This window comes from Lontra canadensis, unplaced genomic scaffold, assembly GCF_010015895.1.
Source record: "Lontra canadensis isolate GAN:19392208 unplaced genomic scaffold, GSC_riverotter_1.0 scaffold127, whole genome shotgun sequence".
Taxonomy (NCBI): Eukaryota; Metazoa; Chordata; class Mammalia; order Carnivora; family Mustelidae; genus Lontra; species Lontra canadensis.
The window spans coordinates 1,654,460-1,667,954 of record NW_022631121.1 but is presented as its reverse complement, the minus strand read 5'-3'; the positions used below and the strand labels follow the sequence as shown (position 1 = coordinate 1,667,954).

Genomic DNA, 13,495 nt, shown 5'->3' with positions numbered 1-13,495 from the left:
CCAAATGTGGCCACAGAGGTGTCACTCTAGTGCGGGGCTTCTGCTGTGGAGGTGGGGACAACACCCCGTGATTAAGTGTGCTATGCAGTGATACCGAAATGAACCTTAAGTGTTCGCAGAAACCATTACACATGGCAAATTCGTCTCAGGGGAACTGGAGATGCTAATAAAACAAATCCCTTATGAAGATAAAAGGGAAAAAAGGAACTTCAAGGACATGCTCATCAAAGGACTCACCCATCATCTCTTAGGTTCTCTGATATATTACTTGTAAATTTGCAGGGCTGAACTATGAGGAGTATTTGCATCAAGTCACAAAATTCAAAGCAATCAAGCATTTTGCAATCCACTGCTGCATAAAAGGAATTAAGAAATGGGGAAATGAAAATAATCCACTGTTTTTGATGTTTATTAGGTTTTACAAAAACTGTACATTTTTTTCCTTAAGAAAAAGCATTAACTTAGTACTGGTATCAAATAGACTAAACATCCATTAACAGGAAAATATTCTGATTTTTATTTTTGCACGTTATTCTCAAGTACACAATTACAATAATGTCACACATCCCTATATGATTTTCTTTTTATGTATTTTACTTTTTTTTTTTTTACAAAGTGTACAGAGGGAGGGACATACAATATTTAATAGGATATTTCTACAGAACAATAACTTATATTATGTCCTTGTAAAAATCTGTACCTCTTTAAAACATTTAACTGAAACATCCATTTTTTTTTAGCTTTGCTAATCAAAATTGTTTTAAGAATTAAAACTAGGTTGTAACTAATGTCAGTACATAACAGTGACTACAATTTCATTTTCTCTTTATACAGACAAATACATTTCATCATATTCACTTGACCAAACCCTTAAATACCTTTTAAAGGTTTCAATATTGTGCTTTAAAAAGAAAGTACACTGTGTATGATTCCAGACTATGTAAGAGAAATATAAAGTGTGTAGAGTGTTGTGTTCTTTATCTTTCAGTTTATTTAAAAAAATATAGTTAAATGACCAATTATTTCTATTTTCTGTACTAATTTTACAGCATGTTTTAAAGTTAATAAATTTCCACTTTCATTTAAGTGTCTTCTTTTACATGATTTCTGGGGAAAAAAAAGAAGGGAGATTTTAAAGGTTCTCACAAAAAAACAGACAGAGCTTTCAAGGATAGTACTGCAGGGCAATGAATCACACAATTGTTTAAGTTATTAAAAAAAAAAAGAAAAGAAAAGCAGGTATGAGAGCCAAGAGGGCACAGGAGCTCCCACTAGGATAGGCCCATGCCTTGGCTTTAACTGGCATTCAGGTTGGAGTTCATACCAGCCTAAAGCACTAGATTTACAACTGGACGAAATCAACCTAGCACTTCAGAGGCTTGCCAACCACCAAATATTTAGATTTCTAACCCTATAAATATACTTCTCGAATACAAGTATCAATGGCAAAGAGAAAGATGAAAGGTCAAGACCTAACAGCACAGAGGGGATGCAGCACCATAATGAAGTGGCAAGGCAACTATCAAGTGGGAAGAAAATTCCTAAAATCTCCTACGATGTGCCAGATACTCATATGCTGACAGCCAATTTAAAGGACCCCAAAAATTGTTTTTCATTTTCCAAGATCCATCCTAACATAATCTAGTTCTCATTAACCAAGTTCATTTTATGCATTTCTGACTCTTGATTCAGAACTGCTTGTTTAAAAAATGTTGGCTCTCAAAGAAAAACAAAACTGTGAAAGACTTGGTGACGTTCCAAATAAGGCCTCCGCTTTTCCTCATGCACTTAGACACACCTTTATCTTCTAACCAAAGCCAATTTGAGCATTCAGTTTTTAAAAGTTTGCTAACTGTAACTAAGAAGTAACAGGGCAGGCTGAACCTGCCAAGTTTGAGTCATAATCAGCACCCGATCTCTGGGACACGGAGCTGTGGTTTCCTTAATCCCCCTTCACTGGGTGACGCAGGGTTCCCTCACGGGCTCCAGAGAGAACTGAGGGAGTTATGTCCAGATACTCATTAGCTTTTCAGAAAAATATAAAGGCATGGAGCTGAAGTTGTATGAAAACATTCTATCTAGAAACATCTTAACGTCTATTTTTTTCAATTACCAAAGATATTTAAAAGAAAATACCTTTACTCTTTAAAAATACTAGTGTCCTTATTTTCCTTCTAATTCTTCACCTGAGTAGTCTCTCTGAAGAGCATGATTCACAAAATGCTCTCGTGCATCCCTGCATCGTTCATGTTATTGTAAATTTAATACTTTTCATTATAGATCTTAACTACTACTGGGGTTGTGTGTATAAATATGTAAAATAAGCAATACACACAGATACATGTTCTCTATATATGTGCATATATATAATTCAGGGTACATTTACATATATAAAGTCGCAAAAGATCCTACGAGCCACGAATTACCTCTAGGAGATTCCAAAATGCAGTCCTCGATAATCTCATTTGTAGCACACAACCATTCCAAGACAAAGCAGCACAGACGGAATAATCAAAATACAACAGCATCAAGTAAAATTTGTCAAGGAAGTTTTTCTAAAAGTTTGCTATGCTGACAAAAGATGTCAATACACCAAAGAAAGCCCCCAAAGAAGTATAGTTTGTCTGCTAAACAAAACGGAAAGGAAACACGAACCCAGCCACTGTTCTCTCCTCAGCGATGCCAGGGACACAAAAGCTCAAATGGAAACTTTCATTGTCATGTGGTCTGAAAATAGTAAGTAATACGAGTAAATGACTTCCATGTTAGGATAATTAGAGCTGACTGTAAAAACCTCCCATTTATGTTAGTAGATGTCTCTGACAATTTTATTGTGAGAAATTTATGGGGGGGGGGAACTGAGTCAACATGAGTCCTTTCAGAGTTACCAATCTAAAGTTACCTTAACTTTAAGTTAAATGGTCTTAGAAGAGTACCATCAAGGTAAGCAAGGTAAATATTTAAATAAATATAAAACTTCTAAGATAGAAAAATTCAGTATAGAATCAGGGATTATTTTATTAAAAGCAACTTACTTGTTGCTGCTTTCCCCCATTTATTAAACAAACTGAATAGAATTCAGAACACACTATTAAACAAAATGTAAAAAAACAAAACAAAACAAAAAAAAAAACCAAAACCAAATGCAAAAACAAAAACAAAAAACGAAAAACCAACTCAACTAGAAGCAATAATTCTATTTGTACACGGCATAATCAATATACAGTATTGTATGTGAACGAGACCAATTGGCTCTAAAATGAAATTTCTGCTTCAAGGCCAACATCTCCACAAATGTCCGTAGCGGGATCGTTAGGGCAGGCCCACTTCTTTATGATGTCGCATTATGTGCTGGTTCTTTTCGGAAGGTCTGCGGAAGCCTTTCTTGCAGTACTCGCACCGGTGAGGATAGTCTTTCGTGTGGATGGAGATGACGTGCCGTTTAAAGCCCGAGGCGTCTGTAGTGCTATACTCACAGTACTCACACTGGTACACTTTCCTGCCACTGTGTGTCTTCATATGCTTTTTAAGCTCATTCTGTTGCCGAAATCCCTTTCTACATCTCTTACACCTAAACGGAAGATCTTTCGTGTGAACCGAGAGAATATGGCGACTTAGGACAAATGGATCTGCGATCTTAAAGTCACAATGTCTACACTGGTGCATTTTTTTACCCTTGTGGGCAGCCACGTGTTTCTTGAGTTCGGAAGGCCTGTGAAAGCCTTTATCACACATGTCACACTTATGGGGGTAGTCCTTCGTGTGAACCGAAATTATGTGTCGTTTCAAATCGCTTGAGTTCGAGCTCTTGTGGTCGCAGTGCAAACACTGGTGTGTTTTGCTTTCCTGGTGGATAAGAGCATGTTGCTGCACCTCTTTGGTATCTGAGAAAGTCAGAAGGCAGATGTCACACTTGAATGGCATCTCTTTACTATGCTTTGTTTTTACATGTGTTTTCAAGTTAGAAGAGTCTGCGGACCTATACTCGCAGTACTGGCACTGGTACGGCTTCTCCCCGGTATGGATGCGCATGTGCTTTTTGAGCTCTGACGGGTGACGGAAACCTTTCCCGCACTCCACACAAATATGAGGAAAGTTCTTGCTGTGGACCGCCAAAAGGTGGCGATTCAACAACCCTTGTTCAGCTGTCTCATATTCACAGAATTTACACTTGTGCATTTTGTTGGCTCCTTTCTCTTTATGCACCATTTTGTGAGTAAACAAAGCCCCAGCATGAGAGAAATGCTTCCCACACTCATCGCATTCGATGGCCTTCTCTGCCTTGCTGGTCAGCTTGTGGCTCTCCAGGTGGTTGTGTAAACTTATCTTCTTGTTGGTAGTGTAATCACAGTCAGTACAGCGGTACTTCTTCTTGGTAAGGTGTTCAGGATGGTTTTTCATGTGCCTTTTCAAAAAACCTCTCGACTTAAATTTTTTCCCACAAATCATGCAAGGATAGACAGTCAAGGGATGTCCATCAGGGCCAATAATTATTGCTAGGAAAGGAAAAGAAAGGAGCATGAGTGATCAAACCAGGTTCCATTTGGGTTTCTGCAAGCATTTCAAGTGTGTGTTCGGAACGTTATTAGGCAACCATTCCTACATTAAGCTATTTGCTACGTAACAATGCTTCTACCGTTTTTTCAATGTAAGAGGCAGAGCAACCCTGTCATAAAGAGAACCCTGGTCTGAAAACTTCATTCAGTCTGGTGGTAACTAACCTCAGTCCCTCCAGTTAAAAAAAAATCAATCAATAAATACGTAACTTCTGCCAGCTAGTGATCAAAGCTCTATCAATTTAGAAATCGGCAGAAAAAACTTCATAAAAATCAAGTTTTGTAATCACAATTCCTACTTTGGTTATTCCGAAAAACCTAATTTTGTGTCACTCGACAGTAAAGCTTAAATCTATGAAAATTTTAATATGCAAATCACCATCCACGAATAGACAGGAATAGGGTCAGGTAAACTGAGGTACTTGTCCTACTGCTCTGTAAATTAAGCCTGCCTTAAGGTAACATGATCCAATTCTTTGCGTTAATTTAGGTTTTAAAACAGTTAATGCTTATAACATGTCTGAGGGATTTCTTTTCATTTCCACATAAAAACCACCCGAGTTTTGAATTTTGTTCCCCCATCCACGTTTGATCCATTCCTTGTTTCTTTTTATCCCAGGCAATCATTCATGAATATCACTGAATTCTTAAAATTATATTTTCAAATTCCACACACAAAAGCTACATGTGGTCTAGCAGCTAAAATGCCATCACAACACCTCTGTGGATACATACTAGAGTTTCATCTGAGAGCTCGCCAAGCACGCTGCGCTGTGGGACTTGTGTGCCCTCACCTGTTTGGTACTGCCTGGAATCAGGTCTTCTCCTTTTCTTTGGTTTTTGTTTAGCCAGTCTGCCGAGCCCAGCAGACTCATCTATGTGCAAGAGGGCACTTGCAGTGCCATTCCGGGTTTCAATTCCATCAGAATTATTACCTAACAATGCGCATTAAAAAACAAAATCATACAGTATTATAAACTATAAAAAATTAGGGATGCTTTATTAACCATAACAATGAAAAGTAAGCCATGATACTCATGAATGACAGAAAGTCCCCATTCTAGGTAATGGGTTTTAGGACCGCATTTATTATAGTGAGACAGCAGGAAAGGCCTTGCTTCCAAATCTAAAAAACACATGTCAGCATTTTGTCCCATGAACTCCCGTGTCATCTCCCCAAACTGTAAAGTCATGGGCCAGACAAGTTCAAGATGAAAAGGTTCAGCTTGAAAGCCTGTGTACTTCTTGCAGTACTTCCTTCTATGTAATACACACACAGAGGAAATTCCTGTTATAAACAAACACAGAAAGTAGACTTTATCATCTTAACTGTCCTCTTGTTCAAATCAAGTAACCCTTACAGGGTAGTGGTGTTTCCTATTTCAGACACCTAAGGCCGCAGATACTGTTTTCAATCATGAAGTCCCACTTGCGAGCCAAGTCCATCTGAAGAGCCAGCCGCCAAGGGACTTACCGTAAGCTGCTGCCCAGGCTATTGGCATGAAGGTTTTGATTTCACTGTCGTCGATCTGTTGCTCGTGCGCTGCAGCGGCTGCCGCCGCCGCCGCTGCATCCTCCTCCCCTACGATCACCTCCATATACACTTCATCAGCGATTTCCGCGACATCTAAGTAGGAAATTATATCAACTTTTGTGACCACGTTTACAGAGATCACAGGAAAGGCATTTTTATTTGAATTCAGGTAATAGACAAGTAGAAAGAAAGTTCAAGTGTTAGACACCTAGAACTTTTACAGAGTCCTAAGCAGGCAACAAGTATTTGTTGAACGAATCATTTGTTTCTTGGCTTTCACCTTAACGTGTTTGTAAGGCAACATTCTATGCATCCACAGAGTTACTGAGACTGCCCTTGAAGGCACACGGCAGCATAACAATCTCTACAATAATGCCACTTATTTTCCTTTGAATACTGACCGTATTTAAAAAGAGAGCTACAGAAACATAAGACTTTCTCCCACAAAAAGGCCACCTACTTACTTAAATCTTCATCTTCTTGCTGAGAGTCGTTGACGGTCATATAAACCATCTTTTCCCTTGGCACACGAATACTGCTATTCTGATCAAGTAATTCAACTCCATGGTCATTCTCAGGCTCACTCTCCACAATGTCTACGGTGCCACCTATCAGGGAAGATGACAGCTCTGAGAATTTATCTGAAAACTTCATTTCCACCCGTTTGCCTTAGTATATTTCATATCCTTTTCCATAGCTGCATGAAAATCCTTATTTAAAAGTTATCTTCAGACAGGATTTCAAAGGTCTGTAATCTCAACCAGCCAAAAGAAATCAGGTTGATGTGCCTGATCAGGATGCATAATATGGTGAAGATTTCCTCTTACCTAAGTCATCCTCTCCAGGGTCAGCTTTAAAAATGTACACCTTGATGACTTCAGGGCAAGTGCCATCCACCTTACAAGGATCAATTTCCGACTCTGCATCCATGGTCATTCCAGAGGAACCATCATGTTCTATTTTGCCAGCATCATCCACTGAAAAGGCAGGAAACACATTACAAATAACAACAGCAGATAGTTAAATAAAATGTTGTGTTCTGAAAAGTCCTTTTTACAAATACCCTAACAGGATTCATACAAAATGGGATGATTTTATCTAGACCAGTAGACACATGGGGCACGGTGGGAAATGTGGTTGACTGCTAAGCCAAGTGGCGGGGGGGTCATGGAGGCCCTTGTGCACCAGGCAGAGGGGTTCAGACTTGACAATGATAGGTCAGAGGTTTCTCAGTCTGGTCAGGTGTCAACATCTCTTAGGGAACGAACCAAAGAACACAGGCTCCAGCCCGCCAGCACCACAGAGTTAGAATGTGTAGGGGTGAAGCCAGATACGTGGAGAGACTTAGAGATTCTGAGCAGAGACTTTTCAGGAGAGCAGTGAGAATGGCAGATCGCCATTTTGCTAACACCATGGTGACCTTTAGAGAAGAGGATGCCAAGGGACATAAAGCAAGGATACCACTCGTGGGTCTACCGCAAAAATGCAGGTAACACCTCCCACCCCCAAATGCAGGCAACAGAGGACAAGGCCTCAAATCAGGACAGAAGTAGGGCGGATGGGGAAGAAGGCGGGACTGGAGCCCTGTCTCAGGACTCATGGCAGGACCCAAGAGTGAAAACTGAATATAACAAAGGAGCCAAGAATAACTATGGGGTTTCTGATTTAGGTGATCTCTCTTCCTACATGGCTAATTAATTTAAGGTCTGAAAGGTAACATCCCTAAAAGCTCTCAGGCTGGTGCCTGTCCCAATTCTTCTATATTCACAGCACGCTTTGCTTGCTTCTCTCCAAGTACAAAGTTCACTGTACTGTCACTATCAGAGACTTTCCCCCATCTTCCCCACTGACAGAGCAGAACCTGTCACTTTACTCATCAGTCTTTAAAGACAAGAGTCTGGTAATAGCAGATGCTCAGAATGTGCATGAGCAACAATTCAATGAATGAGACAGGAAGACGGTTGCTGGATATTTGAGTCTGAAACTGTAGGCCGACACACAGGTTTGGGAAACCTAGTAAGGCCCACGGTAATAATGCAGCGCACACCCAAGTCAAGGAGAAATGTCTGTACGGACTGTAATCACCTGGAAGTCACTGAGGCTCCTGGTGAAAAGCAGTGTAGTGAAGGCTACACACATATATATGGGGTCATATTAAAGTGGGGTGAGGATTCAATGGACGGTGTGCATTTCTTCAGAAAGTCCAATTTTAAAATGGAGAACAGAGGGGCAGTAACTAGAATGGGGCACAGGGTTAAGGACTTTTCTATTTAACTGATAAGAATACTTAAGCATATTCAGTCTGTGGGAGCAAATACAACAGAAGGGAAGAAGCTTAAGCCAGAGGACATGGGAAAACTTCCGGATCAAGATCTCAGAGGAAAAGGGGAAGATGAAATTAAGAGGCTAAGACGAAGAAATTCCCCTTACGCAGGGGGAGCAATGTGTTACCCTTCTGAGACTCGAGGTGGTAAACACGGATGCGAACACGGCCATGCCGCATCAAGGGGGAAGGCTGTCACGCGGGGAGCTGGAGGAGTTGGTGGCTGGTGGCTTCAACCGTGGATATGAAACTGGAGGCAAGGGCTTGGGTTACCAGGAGAAAACGGCAAACTGGGTGAAGAGCGTAAGAAGCCGGAGAAAATGAGCTGATCCAGGACAAGCTTCACAATATGCAAGTTCAGAGACCAGGTGGTTAAACTCTTTGTGGTTTGAAAAAACAGAGAGGTTCCCTGAACTCTGCGCATGACTACCTAATTCAAGTATCTTGACCATGCTTTATAAAAATGGTTTGCAGGGGGGAAGAACTGGCATTAGGTCCTTATTTCTGGCCTGCTATGTACTTACTCTTTTTCAAAGCTAAATAGTTTTAGGACATACCCAGCTGACTGAACCAAGGCTGTTTTCTTAAAGGTAGCTCTGCAATTTCAAGGTGAGATAGAGATTACAAGGATGAAGAGCCCAGCACACTAGCTGCAGAGGCCTGCTTCAATCTGTTGTTACATATTCAGAAAACTCATCTCTGAACAGTTAGATACTGTTGATGAAGCTTGCCCTTTTTTGGACAAGGTTTGGCAAAACTGATTCTAACAGATACTGGAAAATCAAATGTCCTTGTGTTTACAAAGAACAAGGTCAGGCTGGCTGTTCTAGCACATATTAGTCTGTTGGTACTAATAAGATGAAGCCTTTGATGACGGAAAAAATCTAGTCGTTTTGGAGCCTGCAAAATGTCACGTATTTATCTATAATTTAGAGCAAAAGACCTTTTTGCTTGCTTTCGTAAATATGTGGGGAAAACACATTTCAAATATACAGGCTCACCTGAGCCAAGCCAAGCTATTCTATTATTAGACTAAAGTAGAATTCACCTCTGGGTTTTCACCTTGAGAATGTGCCCCACACTGAACTTATGAAATTACTCTGAATATGAAAAATTACAAAAGTGACTTTAGGGGCGCCTGGGTGGCTCAGTGGGTTAAGCCGCTGCCTTCGGCTCAGGTCATGATCTCAGGGTCCTGGGATCGAGCCCCGCATCGGGCTCTCTGCTCAGCGGGGAGCCTGCTTCCTCCTCTCTCTCTGCCTGCCTCTCTGCCTGCTTGTGATCTCTCTCTGTCAAATAAATAAATAAAATCTTTAAAAAAAAAAAAAAAAAGTGACTTTAAAAAAAAACCCACTTTGATGGTCCTGGTAAGTACTCAAAATTTCTCTGTGCTTTTAAAGCTATCATTAAAAATGAACTTCTAAAAACAGACAAAGAAGCCTTGGATAAAACTGAGTCATCATACGTATGATTTCCGCCTAAGTGCCTTCTCCTAATGTAGTGATGAAGGCCTAGAGCTCTAGAACAAGGCCTCTCCAAAATAGAAGAGCATAATTTCTGGAAATTAAGACTACTTCTAATAATGATCACCATTTGCATGGCATTTTGCTATTTCCTTAACATTTCTCTGTACTTTTATTTGATCCTTACCTTTTCCAGATAAAGAAATAAAGGCTCTGAGATGGTATGTGACTTGCCCAAAGTCAGTGAACCAATGAGTGAGGGATGGGAGAGAGAAAAGGTGCCTGTCTTTAGAACACAGACCTTTATTTTCATCTTCTGGTTTTTAAAAAAATGTATGATTACTGTATAAAATTTAGAATTTAAAAAATCACCAATAGTCCCACCAACCAGAGACTCCTTCACGATGTTAGTGAATTTTCTTCCCAGTTTTTCTATTTTTGTTAAAGTAAAATTGGCATCACAGTTTCCTCAAGCCTTACATAATAATAATCTTTACAACTTATCCAGTATTATAAACTTCAAAACTGAGAAACCTCTGACTTAGCCATGATCTCATTAGTAACAGCAAAACTATAGCAAAACATAGGCAGGACTTTATACTGCTTGAAGGGAGCTTCAGTAAATTCTCTTCGAAGACCAAAAATTGAGGGATACTTATTTGCAATGTTACAGATATAACGGTGTCTAAAAATATAGTTCATCAATATCTCAAAAAACCCAGTAGTTTCTGGAAGAGAAAAATTACTGGGGTGGGGGTGGGAAATACATCACTTCAAGTAAATTGGTTTTTTTGTTTTTAAAGAGAGAGAGAGTGTACTACCACCTGCAGCAGTGTTGGTGGGGGGCGCCGGGGTGGGGGGAGCGGCAGAGGGAGACAGAAAGCAAGAATCTTAAGCAGGCTTTATGCCCAGCACGGAGCCCAGGGCAGGGAACAGGACTCAGGTCTCAACCTCACAACCCTGAGAACAGGACCTAAGCCAAAATCAAGAGGCAGTTGCTTAACTGACTGAGGCACCCAGGCACCCTTCTTTTTCTTTACGTAGGCTCCACACATAGTGTGGAGGCCAACGCAGGGTTTGAACTCACGATCCTGACATCAAGACCTGAGCTGAAATCAAGAGTTGGATGCTTAACTGAGCCACCCAGGTGCCCTCAAGTAAACTGTTAAACGAACATTGATCTAATTAAAAGATCAGTAAAATTAAGCTGATGGAGAATCTATGTAACAAGGAAGGATGATGGTCATGATGGATAATGGTAACATTTACTGACCACATACCTCATGCCCAGCATGATGATAAGCCCTTAAAATGTAACCATTCACTCCTCATGAAAACCTTATGAAATAGGTAATACTGTTTTGTTACTTTCACTTAAGTTTCTAGACAAATTTTAGTATAATTTTTAGCAAGACAGAAAAATGTATGATATTGGATTACGATGGGATTGCATTTTGTACAAATTAACATCATAAAAATAAAAGATCTTTACCATTTATCTCTCTCTTCCTACATTTCCTACCAAATACCCCTAGACATAGGCCTCAGTCAGCTTTCCTAAAACAAAGATCCAGTTGCCTTACTCTCTGGCCCAGAATGGTACTCCATTTCCTACCAAATAAAATACAAATGGCACAGTCTAGCAATCTCTGACCAAAGTGCTTTCTGCTTTCAATCCTGTTTCCCCAATCAGGCCCTAGACTACCCGTGTGCCCTGAACTTAAATAATACATTTTTATTTCTATTCTTTTATGCTTCTTGTACTTGTATGTAATTTGTTGTAGAAATCATGCAGTTTACTGTTCAAGAAAAGTATTTTTTTTAAAGATTTCATTTTTATTTGAGAGAGAGAGCATGAGCAAGAGAGCACAAGCAGGGGGAACAGCAGAGACAGAAGGAGAAGCAGGATCCCCACTCAGTAGGGAGCCCGACATGGGGTTCAATCTAAGGACCCTGGGATCATGACCTGAGCCGAAGGTAGCTGCTTAACCCAGTGAGTCACCCAGGCCTCCCCAAAGAGAAGTATTTTTAAAGTATAAAAGGAAATTAAAATGTGATCAAAATCCTACCACTTAGAACTATCAATTTACAGATCATTATTCAGACATATTTATATTTATAAATATTATTTATAAATGTTTATAAATTTATAAATATTTATAAATATTACGCATATTTATAAATAAAAGGAAGAGTGAACAGATATTTTAATGAAAACTGGATATCGTAATATGTCGTTTTTAAACAAAAAATACTATGTTATCATTTACTTGAACTCAACTTGAATTACACAGTCAATCTCATTCCCTTGCTCTCTGATCCCCTGCCCTCTCCCTCCTTTCATTCCATCATACTGGCTTGAGAGAACCACAGACTTGCCTAATTTCAATTCTCCTCTCTGCCTCTGTACCAGGACCTGGGTGGTTACATCTGACCGGAAACACGCATGCACCCCGATGGTCCCACCTTAAATCCGTGACCCTAAACCTGAAGCAAACTGTTTCTGCTACTTTCTCTCTCTCTCTCATTTTCTAGTATCCTCTCTGCTCAAATCTCCCCATCCTCATTCCCAGTTGACAATCCTCTTACTTCACTGAGAACAAGTGAAACAATCGAAGATTCACCATCAGCTCTACTCACCTACCAGCAGCCAAACCCAGCCTATAACCAAGACAAATCACCTCCATTCCTAGCCTGCCCCCTCTTGACTGCTCTGGCATCTCTCCCCCTCTACTGGATCACTTTCATCAGCATATAAACAAACTAATCTTTCCCCTCTTTTATAACAAAACCTCTTTTCCCCATTTCTCCAATTGTTTTTCCGTATCTTCTAAACTCACTTCAACTGCACCCATGATTTCACCAACACTGTTCATCAAGATCACCCGTTCTCTACATTCCTTTGACTCTGATTCACCTTCCTCACTTGGCTTCCAGGATGTAAGCTCTTGGTTTCCTCCTCCCTCAACAGCCATGCGTCCTTAGTCCTTTGTCCTTAGTCCTTTGCAGGAGCGGCCTCTTAATGTTGCAAACCTCAGGCTTGGCTTTTGGTGTTGGTTTATTTACAATCACTCCTCTGGCAATGTCATTCAGTCATATAGCTTAAATCTCATCTCTATGCCAGTAACTCTCAATTTTGCATCTCCATTCTAGTCCTATTTCCCGAACTCAGATTTGTACATGTCTTTGAAGTCTATCAGGTATCTCAAAATTAAGTCTCTGCTCAAATGTCATCTCAGCAAACCCTGCCCACATCTGCAACCCCGAATCCTCCTTATACCTCTGTTTTCTTCCCAAGAAGGTATCACGTATATTACATCACTTATTTATGTCTGTGTACCTCTGCTACAACATAAGGGAGGGAAAAGCACTGGCAACTGTTTTGTTCAATGATGTATCCCAAGTGTCTATAATACACTCTGATATACAGAAAAGATTTAACATTCATTTCTTAAATATATGAATGCTGATCTTCAAGTAAATGCCAGACATTATGTTACTAGTTCTTAGACCTCTAAAGATGAAAAAAAAAATATTACAAAAACATTTAGAGTCATATTTTGCTTATAATCATTTTTTTTAAAGGAGAGTGAGCGCATGCACAAGAGTGGGGGGGAGG

At 40.0% G+C, this 13,495-nt stretch overlaps 1 protein-coding gene across 8 annotated transcripts in view; it reads right to left on the bottom strand.

Moving 5' to 3' along the window:
• Positions 1–391: 391 nt before the first annotated feature.
• The window catches only part of ZFX (zinc finger protein X-linked), a 56,708-nt gene continuing 43,604 nt past the window's right edge, over positions 392–13,495 (bottom strand). For 6 of the 8 annotated variants that reach the window (XM_032842323.1, XM_032842321.1, XM_032842319.1 and 3 more), the window contains 5 exons: positions 6,918–7,067; positions 6,555–6,698; positions 6,031–6,183; positions 5,351–5,491; positions 3,313–4,496 (listed from right to left, as the gene is read on the bottom strand). In XM_032842323.1, the coding sequence (XP_032698214.1) occupies positions 3,313–4,496; positions 5,351–5,491; positions 6,031–6,183; positions 6,555–6,698; positions 6,918–7,067 (1,772 nt within the window). Of the gene's footprint in view, positions 3,109–3,146; positions 4,497–5,350; positions 5,492–6,030; positions 6,184–6,554; positions 6,699–6,917; positions 7,068–13,495 lie in introns of those variants that run through there. The other 2 variants (XM_032842324.1, XM_032842326.1) reach the window with 2 other exon arrangements.